Genomic DNA, 19,177 nt, shown 5'->3' with positions numbered 1-19,177 from the left:
AGGGACGATTTTTTTTAACATCCTTATGAGCCAGAAGCATGTAGAAATGGTACGATTCACTTGGACATTGAAACTAAGTTCAGTGTCCATCAAGACTCCCAGGTTCTTAGCCTTTTTGTTCGGGACAGGGCAGCATCCCAGAGATTGAGGTCAGCAGCTGCTATTCCATTTGGCTGCCCCTGATCCAAATATCATCACCTCTGTTTTCTCCCCATTAAGTTTCAAGAAGTTAGCAGACATCAAGTCTGCCATGCATCCAAGGATATTTTCTGACAGTGAGCCCAGCCCCTTGGGGATGGTAACCATAATTTGTGTATCGTCCACATACGACACCACCTCCAATCCAAAAGAATGGACTACAATTGCAAGAGGTGCCACACACAGATTAAAGAGGATGGGACTCAAGGGAGACATCTGCGGGACTCCACAAGGTAGAGAATAGGAGTCTGAGTGAAAGGATTTTAAATTCACCATTTGGGATCTACCTGTCAGAAATGAGGACAGGAGGGCAAGTGCTTGATGACAAATACAAAGACTCCGGAGAGTGTCCAGCAGTAACGTAGGTGAGATGGTGTCAAATGCTGCTGACAGATCCAAGAGAATTAGCACTACCCCCTGTCCTTCATCCACCGTACACCTGATGTAGTCCGAGGCTGAAATTAAAACCGTTTCTGTACCATGATGCCTTCTGAATCCAAACTGCGAATCGTTAAGCCAAGATTGCTGTTCTGCAGTTTCCATGAGCTGCTTATTAAGATATAGTTCCAGGATTTTTGCAGGAGCAGGGAGCAGAGAGATGGGACAATAGTTTTTGCAGTCCCTAGGATCCAGATTAGGTTTTTTCAAGAGAGGTCTAATGATGGCTTGTTTCCAAGAATGAGGATAGATTCCAGAACGGATTATGGTATTCATTAATTTACAGAGGGGTTCTGCTATGGTGTCAGCAGCCCTATGTCGAATTGCAGGTGGACATGCCTCCATTGGAGAGCCTGAGTGCGTTCTCATAAGATAATGTACAAGAAGAGGTGGCGTGAGGTCAGAGAATTTTTAAAGACCTCTGTGTTCACTACCAGGCATCAGTGGAGCGTCTTTGGTAAGACTGCTGACTGTCGAATTTATAATGAGTGTTTTCGGGTCTAACTCGAAACCGGTATATATATATCCGTGATCTTATTTTGTAAAAAGGTAGTTAATTGATTGCAGAATGTTTGTGATGTGTCAGGTTCTGCCAAAGATAGGGAGGATGAAAGCTGTTGTACCAGCTGAAACAGCTCTTTGGTGGATCTTGAATTATCGATTATGCGCATACAATACATGGATTTTTCTTCCACAAGTGTACATTTATATTCCTTAACCCTAGCTTTATATAAAATTCTGTCCTGATCCTCTAAAGTTTGTCTCCAAGCTCGCGCAGCACGACGACAGCATTGTTTTAAATGCTCGAGTTTCTCGTCGTACCATGAAGCCGAGGGGCGGCATTTTTTCTGAGTATATGATTTAAGAGGTGCCACTATATCAGCTTCAGATTTTAGCCATGTGGCAAACACCTCAGCTCCAAGATTAGAGTTCTCTTTGATAATGCAGAGAATATTTTCTAGGGAATCGATCAGAGTGGCATCTGAGATACCTTTCCAGTTTCTCAATTTACTAGGACATTGGGAGGGTCTCTGTTCTCTGCTCGATGCTGGAAGAAGGAAATCAAACCGTACTGCACTGTGGTCTCACCAACAAATAGGTATTATATGTTGGAAGGTAATTCGCGAATCATTGAAAAAGATACCATCCAACGTATGTCCTGCCTTATGAGTCGGGGCTGTTACTAGTTTGGCGAAGCCCATACTATCAAGCATCTCTATGAGGGTGTTAGAATCTGTGTTATCCCTTTCTTCTAAATAGAAGTTAAAGTCCCCTAGGATTGTTTGTGTGTGGTCGACAATGACTGACTCTAGAAGTTGCTTGATCTCTTGCAGAAAAGGCACTCTGGCAACGGGAGGTCTATAAATTAATAACCCTCCAAACGTACAGGTGGCTGAAAGAATAAGTTTTAAATGAATGGCCTCACAGGTAAGAATATTCTGGTAGGGCTCAATAATACATTTATACTGGGATTTGAAAACAATAGCTAGCCCCCCACCTATAGGGCCTAACCTGTCTGCCCTTTGAAAAGAGTAGTTATCCGGGATGGTGTCGATTAGATTGGGTCCTGAAGCTACCTTTGCCCAGGTTTCAGTTATGAAGACCCAGGCAGGTTCCTGGTCCTCAATGAGTATCGCAAACTCAGTTCTTTGCTTAATGAGAGATCGTGCATTAAGCAGCAGCCCCTATAGCCCTTCATATCAACTGGGGTAGTCCCCAATGGAGTTGTCCATTTTCCCTTTCTGTGGGCAGCCATAGTATTTGCTTGGGAGGGGATGGAAAAGCTGCATGCCATACAGGCTTGACTGGAATGATCCTGTTCATTCTCTGATGGAAATATGGTGACTGTGCATTTATTACAGCATTTCTGATTTCTAGCAGCGGGTCAAATTGGGCAGCATGCCTGGCGCCGGGCGCAGTCTGGATGCGGAAGGGCACAGACGGGCTTGCCTTTGGTGCGCCTTCGGCGCGCCAGCGGTGTACCCGCTGCTCGCATCCGCTGCACGTCCGTAGTTGGTGGGTTTCAGTGCCAGGTTCCTCTTCAATTTTTGCGTTAACTTTGTTTTATTGAGTTTCAGGCAATAAAGTAGACACAGTACAAACCCCATATATTCTTGTTTGGGTAAGCAGGACCCTCTCCAACTCCAACCCAGCCACCCTGCATCGTCGCAGTTCAAAGCTAGAGTTCGTCTGTGAGGCAAATGTCCAAAACTGCCCGGCAGGGCGAAGGCCCCTGCTAGGTACACAATATACAAACTCAATTTGCCAAAAGGAAAAAATAAACCAAACCCCCTACCCCCCTCGTCCCACCCCCTCCCGGAACCGGTGTGCCATGGTCATATCGAGTTCGGTTGGCGCCTGTGAAGGTTGAGGGTATCTATTCTTCAGAGACTTCCCCTGACGTTGAAGTGTCCGTGAGTCTCCGAAGGCGAGGATATTTCGGGCATGTGATTTCATTAAATTCTAGTGCCAGTAGAGATAATAACGGGTGCCATATAGTGTTAAAAGAGGCCACAGATTGGGTGAGGGTAACCTGGATACGCTCCATCCCAACTATGTACCATAACTTGTGTAGCCACCCCATATGCGAAGGGCGAGTCTGCGTACCCCATAGCGATAGGATGTGTTGAACAGCTGCTCCCATTGCTAATCCCATCTGTCTTCCCCTAACTGATTTCAGTGGGAATGGAAGTGCATTGGGCAGCCCCAAGAGTGTGTAAGCTGGGAAACGAGGTATTTCGGTGTCGAATTGTTTGTCGATGTCATTAAGAATCTCCGTCAAATATCCCGTCGCTTCCCGGCACTCCCACAGCAGATGAGTTAATGTGCCCTCCTCGTCACACCCCCTCCAAAAGGTCGGACTGCGGTTGGGATTACCCCTGTTCAATCTGACTGGTGTTTGGTACCAATAAGTTGCTACTTTGACCGCTGCTTCTCTGCTCGCCGTCTTCTTGGCGGTGTGGTTTGCCCTATAGTATATGGCTTGCCATTCCTTCTCATGAAGAGCTTTCCCCAGCTCCTTCTCCCGGCGTTTCTGACTGGCTGATAGACGCGTGAGAGCTGGTGAACAGAGCATCTGGTAAAGTTTGTGATCAGTTTTCGGTCTGCCTACTTGGTAACAAGCCATTTCTCGTAAGTCGTCAGTCTTCTACCCACTAGTGGACGTATCTCCGGTTGCATCAACCAGTGTCTAATCTGGAAGTACTGGAATCTTTTCGGGTCTATGATGTCGTATAGCAGTGAGAGATCTGAGAACTTAAGAAACCCTTCAAAGTCGAATAAATGGCCTGTGGATTTGCACTCCGAGGTGCACCACTGCGAAAATGCCCGTCTTTCCATCCCAGGTACAAACTCAGGGTTGTCAAACAATGGCGTAAGCGGCGAGGGGAAGGAGGTGAGTCCCCTCTTAGTCGCTATCATGTCACATACACGCATCACTGTGCGGTTAATGGGGGATTTGTTGAGGTTTTTCGGCCTGTCAGATCGCCGCAGGAAGGGAATCCTCCAGAGGGCTGACTGCGCCATCGCTCTATCCTGAAAGAGCCACCTCTTCTCCGATTCGGGCCGGCTCCATTCCACTAAGTACCGGAGTAGAGCTGCTTGAAAGTACTTTAGGATGTTGGGATGCCCAGCCCTCCCTCATCCGGAGGTCGGTAGGAGAGGTCTCTGCGCAGCCGTGGCCTCTTCCCGGCCCATAGGAAATGTTGTACTGCGTCTTGCAGCTTTCGAATTGTTCCCATGGGGTGCCCAACTGGGATAGTTTGAAACGTATATATTATTTTAGGTAAGATGGAAATCTTTACCGCCGCAATGCGGCCAAGTAATGATAGTGGTTGTTGCTGCTATCTTCGCAGATCTCCGTGTATTTGGTAGGTGAGGTCCGCGTAGTTCAGGGTGACTGTCTGCTCTGTAGACGGGGTTAGTACAATCCCCAGGTATGGGATCAAGGCGTGCGACCGCAGGTCCCCATATTCCGGAGATGCGCCTTGTGGCATATTTTTGTTGCACACTAGGGGTAGGAGCATTGATTTCCCCGTGTTTATTTTGAGGCCGGATACCCTCCCAAAGGCCGCCAGCTCCCGCAGGCAGGCAGGCACTGATCTCTTGGGTGTTTCTAAAGCTGCCAGGATGTCGTCTGCGTACAAACTGTACGTTGTTCCCCTCCGAAGGGAATACCTGCGATGTCGGGGTTGTCTTGGATCCTCTGTGCTAAGGGTACTACGTAGAGCCCGAAGAGGAGGGGTGACAGTGGGTACCCCTGCCTCGTGCCCCGTCTAATGTCAAACGGGCGTGAGTTTGTACCATTAACTCGTATCGTTGCCCACGGCTTATCGTAGTAGCTCGCGACCCTGGCCCTAAAGCGTTCCCCCGATACCAAAGTGTGCCAGCGTTTTGTCTAGAAAACCCCAGTCTACCCTATCAAACACCTTTTCAGCGTCAATCGACAGTAGCATGGTGTCCATCCCCTTGTAATAGGCCTTGTCTATTTGGTGCATGAGGTGTTTAGTATTGTCGCTACATTGTCGGTTTGGAATAAAGCCAGATTGATCTGGCTCGATGATGCCAGGCAGCCCTGGACCCAGTCTGGATGCGAGGACCCCTGTAAAAAGTTTTAAATCTAGGTTAAGTAGGGATATTGGTCTGGGTGACGTCCTTGGGCAGTACGATTATGTCTGCCTCCAGCATGTCCGAGGGTATAGAGCCTGGTCCCTGAAAGAAATTAAAAAGTCGAGTTAAAATTGGTGCCAGAAGCGGGCAGAATGATTGATTTATAAAAACTGGTTGAAAAGCTGTCAGGCCCAGGAGATTTCAGGGGCTTGAGGTGGGAAATCGCTCCAATCACCTCTTCTACCTTAATAGGCACGTCTAGAGCTGCGGCTCCGGATGCATTAATAGCCGTTGTCGCCGAGTGTCGGAAGTATGCCTCCCCGTCCGTGTCGACATTCAAGTCTTTGCTATAGAGAGATGCATAGAAGTCCCTAAAAGTCGCCACTATCTGGTCAACGTTCCCCACCTTCTCTCCACGAGCGTCATGGAGGGCTGCGATTTTAGATCGTTGGATGCGAGCTCTGAGTTTGCTTGCTAGGAGGCGCCCTGTTTTGTCTCCTCCTACATAATATGTATGCTTGAGCTGTAGGGCCGCATACTCAGCTCGGTCAAGGTCCAGGCCTGCGAGCTGTGCCCTGGCTGCCTTCAATTGCCGCCATATCCTGGGAGCTTCCGTGCAACTATGCACTCTCTCTAATTCCACTACCTTGGCCGTAAGTGTTTCCCTTTTTTCTTTTCGCTCTTTGGTTACTGCTGCTGACTTTGCGATCAGTTCCCCCCTCACCACCACTTTAAGAGCCCCCCACAGCGTGGTCAGAGGTGTGTCAAGCTTGTCATTGGTCGTGAGATAGTCCGTGATGCATTTGTGGAGCTGTTGAGTCACCCCCTTCCAGTGTAGTAGGGATTCCCGTAATTGTCACCTCCCTCGAGATGATTTAGTGTGGGGGACTAAGAGGGTCACAGACACAGCGTCATGGTCAGAGAGTGCGGCTGGGATGATGTCCACATCGTCTATTGGTGTGTTAATTTTCCAGGATCCAATAAAGTGATCCAGCCTGACATATGTGCGGTGCACATGTGAGTAAAAGGAGTAATGTGTGCTCCGAGGGTGGGCCTCCCGCCAAAGATCCAGTAGTCCCCTACGTCTCATCCAGTTCCTCACCTCAGTCGATATTGCTCCTGTAGAGCCAAATCGGTGGCCCGACCGATCAGTTTTTGAATCCATAACAAGATTGAGGTCTCCCTCCACGAGGACGTGCTTATCCTGAGGGCTCAGAAGCTCTGACAGAGCTCCCCTGAGAGAGGTTTCCTAACCTGAGTTAGGGACGTAGAGGAACCCTATAACCATAGACGTTCCACCCACCCTCACCGTGTGCGCCAGTAGTCTGCCTTTAATCTCTGCCACCTTATCACCCACCGTGCCCTGGAAGTGTTTAGCGAACAGTATAGCTAGCCCCACATTCTTATCAGTAGTAGAGGAGTAAAACTGCTGGGGAAAAGCCCGGGATCTCATTCTATGCCAATCTCTGGACAATAGGTGTGTTTCTTGCAGGAGACAGGTCGAGGTGCCCGAATTCTCTAAGTATGACAGGATGGCTCTTCTTTTGATGGGGTTATTTAGCCCCTTTACATTAAGGGTAATAACTTTTATAGTAGGACTCGACATAGTGTTGTTGTGAAGTGATACAGCTTTGTCAGCGGAATTCTGCCCCTGTTAAACGCCCCTTTTGGGACCTCACCCTGGGTAGCACACCGGTTCCTTCCCAAACCCCCTCCTCCCCCCTCCTCTTCTATTTTTAACTTGGATTTCACCTGCCTGCCTGGAGGTTTTCTGATGCTGGGCTTGTTCTTCCATTTGTGTCTCTTCAGAGAGCACTTGTTGTTTTCATGTGATAGTCAGAGGTTTTAAGCAATATACTGGCTAGAGAAAGGAGTCAAGCTTAACTCTACCCACTTCAACAAGAGAAGAAGGTGAGACAGTTGCATCCAGTCATTGACAACCACAGGATCCACAGTTACAGACTACCCCCATGTCTGCCACCACCTTAATCCCCAATTGCACCCCAAACTTTGTGGATTTCTGGAGTGAACTCTCCATTTGGGGTCTGCCTGTTCGTACAATTTACCCTTTCCCCATATTCCTGTTGCTGGATAACGCTGCATTTCAGAGTTCCCAATATGTGAATTTCAGCGACAATTCGAGCTCAACTCATCCTTCCATCATGCTGAAGAGGATGACAACTATTAGAGGCCAACAGTTTCCATCCTCCCCAATGCTGGTGCCACCATCAGTTCTGCCATTAGGAACACCCTTTCGAGGACTTGGTGGGGACAGAAATAGCATATGAGGCTTCAGATCGTCCCTTGTCATTTTCTGCTTAAGGTCCCTTGTATCTAGGACCGGAAAGAAGCAGTTTTAAAGCATCCCTCACACAGGAAAAGCTCCCGTTTGTTATGTGGATGCTGGAAATAGACCCCCACTTTGGAAGTCCAGGACTCGCACACGTGACAACAGTTGCACCAGATACAGTGTTGTTCATATTTCACTTCTTTTTCAGAGATGGAATTTTAAAATGTGCAGTTATTGAATTCTCCTGGCGTACAGCCCGAGGCCTCGAAATGCGGAGATACTAACTGCATAATGAAGTAAGAGCATTTAAGGATGAATATTTGATTGCAAGTTAATAATAACTGTGATCTCCGAGAACAATAAATGCAAACAAATACATTGATTTAATGAGAAACGGTAAACCTATTCAAGACTGGAATGAATGATTCGAATCTGACTGGGTATAGAGTAAGCAGCACATGGGGTAATGCTACTCAGTGCTACCTGAGGAGCAGTGCATGGAATTAAGCACTAGCCACTATTTCCCACCTGTCAGAAGTGGCTCCCAACTGTCAAACGTGGCTCCCGCCATGCAAGGAGTAGACATTTTGGTCACAAATATCTATCTGGCATGGATAGCTTTAATTTTGGTTGCTTGGCTGGTCTGGAGGGCCATGCAATTGGCAGCCTGCAGGCCAAACGAACAATTAGCCCATGGCCACCCAGGCCAAAGAACAGAGAAAAATAGAGAAGACCGTCAGCATTCCATCCAGACATATTAGAGACTACAAAGATCTTGCATGACTGGATCAAATGTATAATATCTTTATGCTAACCTACATAAACCACTTTCAAGCCAAAGATTGAACAAATTCTCAACTAATCAACACCAACAAATGACAGGCAATCATTTGATGGTATTCCCATTGAAGAGAATAGTGCCAAAATTGAAAATGTGCAACAACACCAAGAGGATGGCGGTAAACTCTATAAAAATAATGACACAAGTGTGTTCGTATGTGTATGTAAGAGGTATTTTGGTTCTGTTATTCACAACTTTTTATTGGGTTTGTTTTTGTTTGAGGCAGAAGTCTCAAAGAAAAAGAAGGTAGATAAAAGGAATTCATTTTATATGAGCTGGTGATGGCTGAAAGAATTACATTGCAGAAGCTGTTGTAGAATTCTTGTTCTTGAATTTTGTGGAATTTTCTTCTACAACTTTACACGTTATATACATATCAAGCCTGATTGTATGCCAATATGAGAGCACTAACTCTATAGATGTTTGTGTGTCATGCATAGAGCCTAGACATTTTTCATTTTTAATGGTAATGTTACTAGTGTGTCTGTGATCACCATTTTATTTTAAGACATTATTTTCAGAGCTGTAGGTTAAGATTAGTTGTTCTTGAAAAAGCAGCAAGACTACATGTAAAAATGAGAACTGCGAGGCCATCCAACTTGCACACATCAGGCTTGAGAAGAAATAAAATGGCAACATTTGCCTGTCTTCCATGTTCTTCTGTTATAGAAGCATTGCTAGGGTACCTGAGCGATAATATGAGAAGCTGCAGAGGAGTTCCTCTTTCCGTAGAAAATCATAGGAGCAGAAAGTATAAAGAGTACCAAGAATTTTGATGGGGCAAACATGAAGAATAATTGTGAGAGGGACATGCCAAAGTACCACTATCTGACTGCAGACTGCGATATCCTTCCTATGGTGTAGCTTGTAATGTTGGTGACGGACACACCAGTAAACATTGCGTATAACTCCATTGTGCTCTGTGACGGGCACACCTTTACACAGTTTTTTCCTATCTGCATTTCAACAGGCAATTTCTACTTCCTGTGGGTTGTTCGGTGATGGGCACACCTGTATACATTGCATAGTTTGTTGTTTATGGTGTATCAGAACTATTCAGAAAAGCATTTTGCTAAGGTAATTTGGTACATTGGTTAATTTATAGTACATTGGTTGGGTCATCATGCAGAATGTAACACCTCCCCAGTTTTTCTAATGAGCCCTGGTGAACCACCAATACTTTGGAGGAAGTGGATGTCCGTATTTACTCATTATGCAAGAGTATACAGCACTTCTTCAAGTGCTCAGCAAAAGAGGTCTCTATTACTACATTGCTTAGGTCCTAAGGGCCAGGTAATATTTGAACACTTGCCCAATCTTATACCTAGTAAAAGTAATGATTGGATCTACATTATTTGTCCAAGGTGTCTACAGTTTTGGAGAGGTACCAGTTTGGCAAGCAGTTGCAACAGTCTGGAGAGTCAGTAGAAGATTACATGACTGTGTTGCGGATGTTAGCCTCAACATGTAATTTTGGGGGAACTAATGAAGAACATTTGAGAGACCAATTCATGTTGAGATGTTTAGAGAAGCGAAAGAGTCATTTTGGCAAAAAGACTATCCCTTAGTTATTGAAGTGGTGACCATCACGATAACGTATATCTTGCATGTGTCGAGGAAATAAAAAAGGGGAGTATGAGTGAAAAAGAAGGTACAGAACAACCTGTCAGCAAACACAAAAAGCATTTTGATCATGGTACAAATCAGAAAGTCAGAAAAGATATTGGGAAAGATGGAAAGGTGTAGTCTGGAAGGCTATTTGCAAAGGTTTTGCTACAAAGGGATGCGCCACCAAGTGTTGCAATTTGAAGAAAAAAAAGGTTCAAGAGGATGTGTGTGATGAAGATGATTTTTCGGGTGAGGAGTTTATTTTACAAGTGAAAGATGGATTGAGTGGTCCCATGGAAATTGTGCAGATTGAAGGGGTATCCGTCTCTATGCTATTCGACTCTGGGGCAAAAATCGTGTTGATCCCCAGGGAAATATTTGACAAAGTCTTAGTGGGTAAGGTCAAGTTGTACAAGACTGACATGTGTCCGAAGGGCTTTGGTGGAGAGCCCATCAAATTGTCAGGTTACTTCAATGGGTCCATACAGTTTAAGAACAGGCTAACAGCAGGAAAGATGTATGTCTTCATGTGCAGTGACTCCCTCATTAGTTGATTTCACCAAAGAGATTTGAAGGTTTATCTTGATCTCAGTGAGATTCCATCTGTAAAACTCAAACAAGTGGAGGAGGTTGGTGCTGGGTGTAGTGGTAGGCCACAGCAGCGGCGGCTGGCATGACTCACGGGTGGAGGGGCGGACGTGGGCGTTGTCAGGAGGGGCCGCGGTGGGAGGGTGTTGCGGGTGGTGCCACGCAGGGGGAAGAAATACATTGTTTTTTAAAAATGTACCTTGAGGCCAGTCCCGCGTCGCTGCTCCAGCTCTCCTGTCTCCAACTACAGGAACAGGAAGCAGGCAGCTAGGCTTCTTCCCTTAAGTCAATCACAACGCTGCAATGCAGCGTTGTGATTGATCTAAGCGCCGTGACACTGCACTCAGCCAGGGGCTGGAGGGGTGGACATGTTCTCCATGCAGGCTGCAATCCAGCCTGCATGGAGAACAGGGAAGTGTGCGTGACTGGTTTTGGGGGCCCAAGAGGGCCGACCAAACAGTCATTGCGCACATAGGAGTGGGCAAACTATTCCTTCCCTGCCCTGCTCCGTGAGCAGAGCAGCCCCGCCCACCCACCCCCGCAAAGCAGCAGGACATGTCAGGAAGCGTAAAATGATCATAACGTAAAGGTATTATCATATTATGTTTCTCTTCTTCACACTGCTTAAAAGCAGTGGGGCAACGCTCCCCCGCCATAGCGGCGGAGCCGCCCCTGGGCCACAGTGAAAACAAGAATTTCCTGAGGTGTTTCAAGAAAAACTTGGGTGTTTGAGAAATTACTTGCACAAAATCAGGTTAAAGAAAGGGGGAACACCAGTGGTGAGTAAAATGAGGGGTGTACCATTGATGATGAATTAGAAAAATTGAGAGAGAATGGTATCATTGAAAATGTGGAGGCCACAGAATGACTTGCTTTGGTCGTCATGGCAAGGAAAGCTAATGGCAATGTCTCTGTGTGGACTTGCGAGAACTGAATAAGTGTGTAGTAGTCGACTACTTTCCTTTGCCATACATAAATGAGATGTTGTCCATTGTAAAGGGGGTGAAGTGTTTCTCGCAGGTTGATCTAACCTCTGCTTATCACTAGGTGAAGCTACACAGGGATTCACAAGATTTGACATCATTTGTCACACCTTTTGGCGCACATAAATTTGTGCACCTGCCGTTTGGTTTGATTTCGGCGGTAGTGATATTTCAGCGAGTAACGGAGTGAATACTGAAAGGGGTAAAAGGCATCACATCTATCAAGATAATATTTAGGTGTATGATGTGAATTTGGAGGAACACAATGAACGTGTGAGTGAGGTACTTTAAAGGCAGAATCTAGATGAAATGAATTACCTGGGTCATAAGATAACATCTGAAGGCATTGAACCTAAGAAGGAATTGTTGGATACCATTGAAAAATTACCTAGTCCAGTATCCAAGGAAAAAGTGATTAAAATCCTTGCTATGACGGTGTACTATAACAAATTTGTTAGTAACCTTTGCAGCAAAGACTAAGAATATGAGACTGCTAGTAAGAAAAGGTACCACTTTCAAGTGGAGTGAGGCATTTGAAATGGAATTTAAAGAAATGAAACAGAATCTTAGGAAGGCTTCGTGTCTACAAAGTTTTGAGCCTGGTCAGGAAACCATTGTTATGTCTGATGCCAGTGCAAAACGGCTTGGAGCGGTGTTATTACAGTTGCATATTGGTGTGTAAATGATGATTCTTTTCATTCCAAAAAGAATGAAGGGGCAGAGCTTAATTACTCTGTCATCAAGTAGGAGGCTTTGGCGGTGTTCTGGGCTGTGCAGAAGTTAAGGAAGTTTGTTTGGGGCAGTAAGTTTCTGATAAAAACTGACCATAAGCCCCTCAGAGAAATGTTTGATAAAAAGGGATTAGGTGCTGTGTCTGGAGAATCAGACGTTGGGTTGTTGCTCTGCAAGAGATTCAATTTGACATGATCTACGTACCTGGAGCAAAGAATAACATTGCTAGTTGTTGTTCGTGGTTGGTAGACAAGATCAGTACTGCAGCACAAGAGGATTTGGGAGCTGAGGACGAAGATTTTGAAATGTGTTGGATCAGAGAAGAAATTGTTAAGGAAGAAGAATGGGTAGCTACGGAAGGATGATGTGATACATAGAATGAAGTACAAGTGGAGTGATGAAGAGAAGGACCATGATCAGTTGCGAGGATTTTGGGAGTTCAAGGATGTGTAGTCTTTACAGGGTGAAATAATTTTGAGAGGGACCAGATTATTTCCCCCGTCATCTTTGAGGGAAGAATTAGTCTTGTTTGCACATGAGAGCAATCCAGGTATTACAAAGATAAAGGAGAGACTCCGGCTAATGTAATGTTGGCCGGCGATGGACATTCAGGTTGAGAGAGGTGTGAGAGAGTGTGTTCAGTGTGCCAATGCTGACAAAAGAGAGAGCGAGAGAGAGAGGGAGTGAGTGTGTGTGTGTGTGTGTTTTGTTTTTGTTTTTGTTTTGGTTTTAGTTTTGGTTTTGTCTTGTCTCTAGTGGCCAGGTTTGATATCTGCATCTATGTACAATATTCCCCTCACAGATGAGATTTACAGGGTTGTCCACCACCTACCGCTCCCTATCTATATGAGCATAATTCATCTTGCTGATGCATGAGAGGCACCTGTTTGTTCTGTTTTTCTCTGCAAAGGGGTTACTATGTATTATTTCTCCTGGGACTTAGGAGATCTTAGTTTGTTTCTCACTTTGTGATGTCCACATTAGAAACATTCAAACCCATACTCTCAGCTTCAGTTTTGAATTATCCAGTGAAAATTATAGATAACTGATACACTTTGGCTAGAGTGTGTGTTGTGCTGATTATCACAATTAGTATTTTGACTATACAGATTACCGTGGGTTTTTGCCGTTTTCACTAGCAATATTTTTGTCATATAAAGTAAATTATATTTAATTGATAAGTTGCAGGTAACATGCAACTGGCCTATAGCTGTGAAAAGTATTTTTGAAGATGACTATTCTTGTAGACAAAGTCACATTTATCCTGTTGCGTGTGTTCGTCGGCCAACGGCCGTCGCGAGCACTACCTCCGTAGTGCTGCGCACGTCCGTTGGCTGGCGCGGTCCCGCCCCTCCGCTAAACGACTGCGCCGCGGCGGAAATCCGCCGCGGTTAACGAGTTAAGGTAATAATATTTTTTACATCGTTACATAACAATGGCCATACGTTAGGGAAAAAGTGAATAATTGCACCTTTTAGCAACGAACATGCCCTTATAATAGATGGCAAATGGCTCCAGGAACACATGTTACGTATGTGGTCATGGGAACAGTTTCTTTTGGGTTGCACTCAGCTCATGGCTCCAAAGACAAGTTTCATGAGAGTCTTGAGAAGGGCAGTGAAAAACCTTCCTGGCGCCCTAGCTAAAAACCTTTGTAGGACATCACCTATGCTGAACTGTGTAACCATGATTGCCCTATGCTGAAGTCATCAGCTCAGATTAGCACCCAGATGGAATGCTGTGATTGGTTCAGTCAATCAGAATGCCTAGAATGTTGACACTGACTACTGCTGTATGCCAGCCAGCTGTCTGACCTCAGTGCTGCTGTGTATGCATGAAGCAGACATAGACTATGTGACTGCGCTAGATGAGATTGGGGATGGGCTCTAATAGCCATCGCAGTATTACGATTGGGGCGATCAGACCACCACAGGCAGTCCTGCCAAGTGCCACGTATCAGGCATTAGTGTAAAGCATTTGGTGGTCTGCATCACCGCACTAAAATGGAAAATCACACATTAGAGCGCCTCCTCAGCTGTCAAGCTGAGTACTGCTATAACGCGTGTGGACTGAACTGCTGTGACTCAGACTGACCGCTGTGTGCGCCGCTCCTGGCAGGCTAAGGGGGCTGGCTCACTAGCTGCAGAGTGCTCGTAGGTCTGCAAGTACTGCTACCATGTGTCTATGTTGAAATAACAGAGACACACCCCTGGCGACATGCGCGCATTACTTGAACTGAATGATGTCAGTCAAGTGCTCCCGATGGCTTGACTAGTAAGAAGACAGTGAATTTAGAGACACAGTTTAATAGACTAGTGCCGTGGGGAGGGGGTGGGTGTTACAGGTCCGTGTGGCTTCGGTATTTCATTAAGTAAGTTTGGGCTGTGTTGCTCTTCCTTTGGGCAAGTCAAATGCGCAGCTTCAGTCCTACTTCGCCGCTCGCACCACTGAGCAGACCGTGGGGATCTGAAGTGGTCAGATCAATTCCCACCGATGGTGGTCGCTGGCTCCCTCTCTCTTGTAGTCCTCTCAGTGCTGGGCTCTTGTAGGGCAAGTCAGGCTGAGACGCAAGCTGTACTTACCGCTGCCCATGCCCGTGGTAAAGAATGGAATCCAGTCTCGTTGGAATTCCTGCCCGCGCGACCCGGCCCATAGCAGTAGTCTCAGTCGGAGTCACTGATGCAGGCCAGTCTCTATCAACAGAGTGGGTATAGCTCTAAACTGAGCTGGTTGCCGGACGTATGACAGGCCATGTCGGCCCGGTGGTATCACATCACGCGGCAAGCGGGAAGGCCCAATCCCAGCCCATTGGGCTCGACATCAGCAGCCGTGCTTAGCTGTAACCTGTTCCACCAAGGAGATCTGCATCATAAATCATCAGTAAGTGTATGACAGTTAGAATTGGTATTATTAAATTGAACACGTGTCTCACTAACAAATATTGCTGGCGTTATACCCAGCCATTATGAGGCCAGTGCACAACTGACTCTTCTTATAGTAGGTGGTTCGCCAGACCCCGGGGCGATCGGCCACTGAACTATTCTTGATGTTTATGCTATAGCTCTCAGTGGCTTTTTGAAATGATGTTCAGCCGGCCAGGTTGTGACCTAGGCTATTGTGTGCCTGAGAAAGCCTCTCCTGAGTCTGTCCTCCCCTAACAGTGCGATCAGGTACAAAGGCCACTATGTTAGTGGCCTTCAATTTCTGTTGCTGTGCAGCAGTTTAAAGAGTTTCTCGTTGCTCAGATGTAATTTCTCAGATTTATGTTTCCCTCGTCTTACTTCACTGCTTGATTTTGCACACGAGAAGTGTCACTCATAGTTGTTGAAATGTCATAATTACACAAAAATTATGAACATGTCACACACAGCAATCTTAAACCTTGGCAGCTATGCACAGGACCTCTGCGATCGCCAGGGATCCAGGATCCCGCTGCAGTCGTGCAGCAGTCAGAAGCAGGAATATGCTGGCGGTGCCACTGCGGGACCGCCAAGCATATTCTGAGTCACCCTCTCACTGCCCTTTTCAGTGGCGTAACTAAAGTTTAAGGGGCCCCCCTGCAATGTATAGGGATGGCCCCCCACGCCGGATTTTATCCTGAGCGCTCAGACCTGAGTACTGTGCTGAGGGGGCCCCCTGCCGCTGGGGGCCCCCCCGCACTGTGGGGGATGCAGGGGCCTGTGTTACACCCCTGGCCCTTTTCAGGGCGGTGAGCCTGCCATGAAAAGGGGGTGTGTAGAGGCAACGAAGGGGGCCCTAAGAGGGCCCTGTGCTGCTCCTGGGCCTGGGGGTGCATGCAGGGGGGCACATGTTGTGCCCCCCTGGAATTGCACCCCAGTTCCTGCACAATGTGGCATGCACTCCACACCATGCAGGAACATGCTGCAGGTACTGTCACAGCGGCGATCTGCATGTTAGGCTCTCCAGTGAGCCTAATAGCCCACAGCTGTGAGACCACCGCAGCCCTGCCCGCCTGGCCTGGATTAAACTCCTAATCAGGCAAGCGGACGCACCGCGACTTTGGCGGCCCTCCAGTGGACTGCGCAGTGGCAGCTCTGCTGTAGGAGCACCGAAGTTGTAATAAGGCCCATAGTCTTGTCTCTCTGAGAGATCTGGCTCTAAATAACTGACAAAGCATATCGAAGGACAACATACTTCCGGTAATTTTTGTAGCACTACAGATATGATTTCAAATAATAGTTCAAATGTACATATATCAGTAAATACCTGCATGGGAGCCCCGGCTTTTGGGGTGCCACTGTAGCCACTAGGCCTGATTTCACAGATGGGCACACATTGGGCTGACACTGGAACCCTAAAAGTCGACTGTCAACTGGATGGGCAATGATGCCAGACCACACCAGTAATTACGATGTTATAAGCAAGCGTCGATATTTTCGTATTACAGGCATATCATAATTTTAGAACGTGCCTGTAAGAAGAACATTAAATGCAGACATTCAGAACAAGTTGTCGCTCGCTTATTTTTCAATAAAACAAAAACGATCACTGTACGTCTGCCCTTCTTTTCATCGTCAGAGTCTATCTACCTCAATATTAATGTTGCTACGATATCCGTGGATACTGCCTTTATTGTTGTTGGTTCGACTGAAAACAAACATTGGCAAAGCCAATAGGGCTGCGTGACCGTTGGCAAGCATTTGTTTATTAAATTAAGTTATTTATTTATTTGTAAACATATGCAGTACACAAACACTAAGCTCGGGCATATCAACCCCTGGTAGTGAAGGGCATTCTTTTTCTGCAGCTGTGCACATGTGACCAGGAAAATTGTTATCGCTCACAGTGCAAGAGAGCCAGTGGGTGTAGTGGGTTTCCTGTGGCCCTATGCTGTATGCTGTGGTGGGAGAAAACGAAATGTGAATGAAAGTTGAACAGGCCACTAGATGAAGCGTACTGATCTAAAGCCCCTGTAAGGAGGTACATGCATATGTATTCAGTGTTTATTATGAGTGTTATGTCAGATAAACCGGTCATACTTAGTGAGTGACATATCTGAATGAAGTCTGTCACTGTGCCTAATGAGGCTAGGCATAATGTGCAGCCGAGGAGCTAATCATTCTTCAGATGGCCAACAATTTGGGTTGGTCTCGTGCTTTCTTGTCTCTGTGAAGGAAAGTCTGATATGTGGAATATTTCAAAGCCAGTGAAATGTATCTGGGACAGGAGACTGGTTGGGAGGAGGCATGGGAAGATGGAGTCGGTTGTTGATGGCATTGCTCTTATATGGATCAAGTCTGTATTCAAATGAGAGGTCTACTTAAAATCCATGCTGAATACATTGGAACTGATGCAGAGACAGCAGTTAAATACACGCACTACTTTTCTTTGAATCTCCTCTGTGAAAAAGAGGAAACAAAGCATTCCACAGCAGGGCTTAGCAGGAAGAAATGAGCAATCCCGGGCAGTTACAGGAGATTACAGACACCCCTGAGCTTCTTGGGAAAGGACATTGCAAGAGACATGAAACAACTGTATTACACATCTGAGCAGGGTGCATGCAGTTCAATAGATAATCAAAGGGCTGGCTCCTGTAATTATCGCGGTCCCCCCACCACACAAATTTAAAGAAGGCTTGCTACTCATCCTTCCCGTTTAATGCTTGGCCTCCTGGCCGTCTTAAGCCTTGATTGTTCTGATGGTGTCTCCATCTTTTCATCTTTTCCCGCAGCTGCTGCTGAGGAACTTCATCCGCATGAAGCGATGTGTGATGGTGATCATCAACGCGGCCTACTACGTGAACAGCTGCTTTGATTGGGATTCACCTCCGCGGAGTCTCGCTGCTTTCGTGGTAGGAGCGCGCTGCACTTATGAGAAGATTATGAATTTATTAAAGGGAAGGGCGCCCTTTCAAGGAACAGTGTTTATCAGGCGGTTCAGATAAGATCATTAAGCTAATGTGCATATTACTCACTTTTTTACTAGACTCCCTGATCCTAAGTTTGCTGCTTGTCTCCTTCAATGAGTACCAGCTCAAGGAAAGAGCTTGTTAGTGGTGCAGGTTGGCTTACAATCTCGCTGAATAAACTAACTTAGGTCACTCCTGTTTTCCACTTACACATACCTTGTCTCAGGAGCCACCCGCATCTCCATTCACCACTGTTGATACTAAAGAGACATGCTTGTTAAATTGATCAATTCTGCAGCATGGAAGGGTGCAATCCTATTCAATGAGCAGATGTAGAGCCCAGCAAAACAATGATGAAAAAGGAAATGTACGTGAGTGAGCACGTCAGTGATTTTAGGGCCCGATGTACAAACAGGCAGGTTGCACTTAGTGAGTGCAAATTACGGACAAACTTTCTTTGCAACCTGCCTGATATTTTGTGATGCAACTTATGTCCTAATAGATTGGGTCCCAAAATGCCCTGCTTAATAAATATTAAATAGTCAGGTTGCTGTTTGAGACCCCTTGCAATTGGCTACTAGCACAAGGATGATAGCAAGGGACAGCAATCCATAATCCCTGCATTCGCATTCCCAAATGTGAATTTGTTTCTTGAAGCAAAAGGTCTCCCAGACCACTGCCTTTTCCCTAGAGGCCACTGGACACAATTCCTAAAAAGTCAATTGGTACAATGCGGACAGCTTTCACTTTGTGAATGAGTTATTAGCTCATTTCAGGTTTTGGTAACATTTAAATGGTTTGTGACTGCAACTCATTGCAGATCACAAAAAGGATGCAACATCCCTTTCATTCCCCTGCATAACTGCGATTTGGAATGAGTTGCAAAACACTTTCTGAGATTCTGAAGTGCTTTTCCAAATCGGAAAAGGTAATTATTACATTGTAAAAATATCACTGTGAGGTTCCAATTACTAATATTTTGTGAATTAAAGTGTTTGTGATCTCAAAACGGTTTCATACAT

At 46.0% G+C, this 19,177-nt stretch overlaps 1 protein-coding gene across 10 annotated transcripts in view; it reads left to right on the top strand.

Moving 5' to 3' along the window:
* Positions 1–19,177, top strand: part of MCTP1 (multiple C2 and transmembrane domain containing 1) — a 2,372,456-nt gene that overhangs the window by 1,818,340 nt on the left and 534,939 nt on the right. For 8 of the 10 annotated variants that reach the window (XM_085632490.1, XM_085632489.1, XM_085632491.1 and 5 more), the window contains one exon: positions 17,979–18,098. The exons of the other annotated variants lie outside the window; for them this stretch is intronic. In XM_085632490.1, the coding sequence (XP_085488616.1) occupies positions 17,979–18,098 (120 nt within the window). The remainder of the gene's footprint in view (positions 1–17,978; positions 18,099–19,177) is intronic. 10 annotated transcript variants of the gene reach the window in all.

The sequence above is a fragment of the Triturus cristatus genome, chromosome 2_1 (assembly GCF_964204655.1).
Source record: "Triturus cristatus chromosome 2_1, aTriCri1.1, whole genome shotgun sequence".
NCBI lineage: Eukaryota > Metazoa > Chordata > Amphibia > Caudata > Salamandridae > Triturus > Triturus cristatus.
The sequence above is the reverse complement of the archived record's forward strand: the minus strand, read 5'-3'. Positions and strand labels throughout refer to the sequence as shown.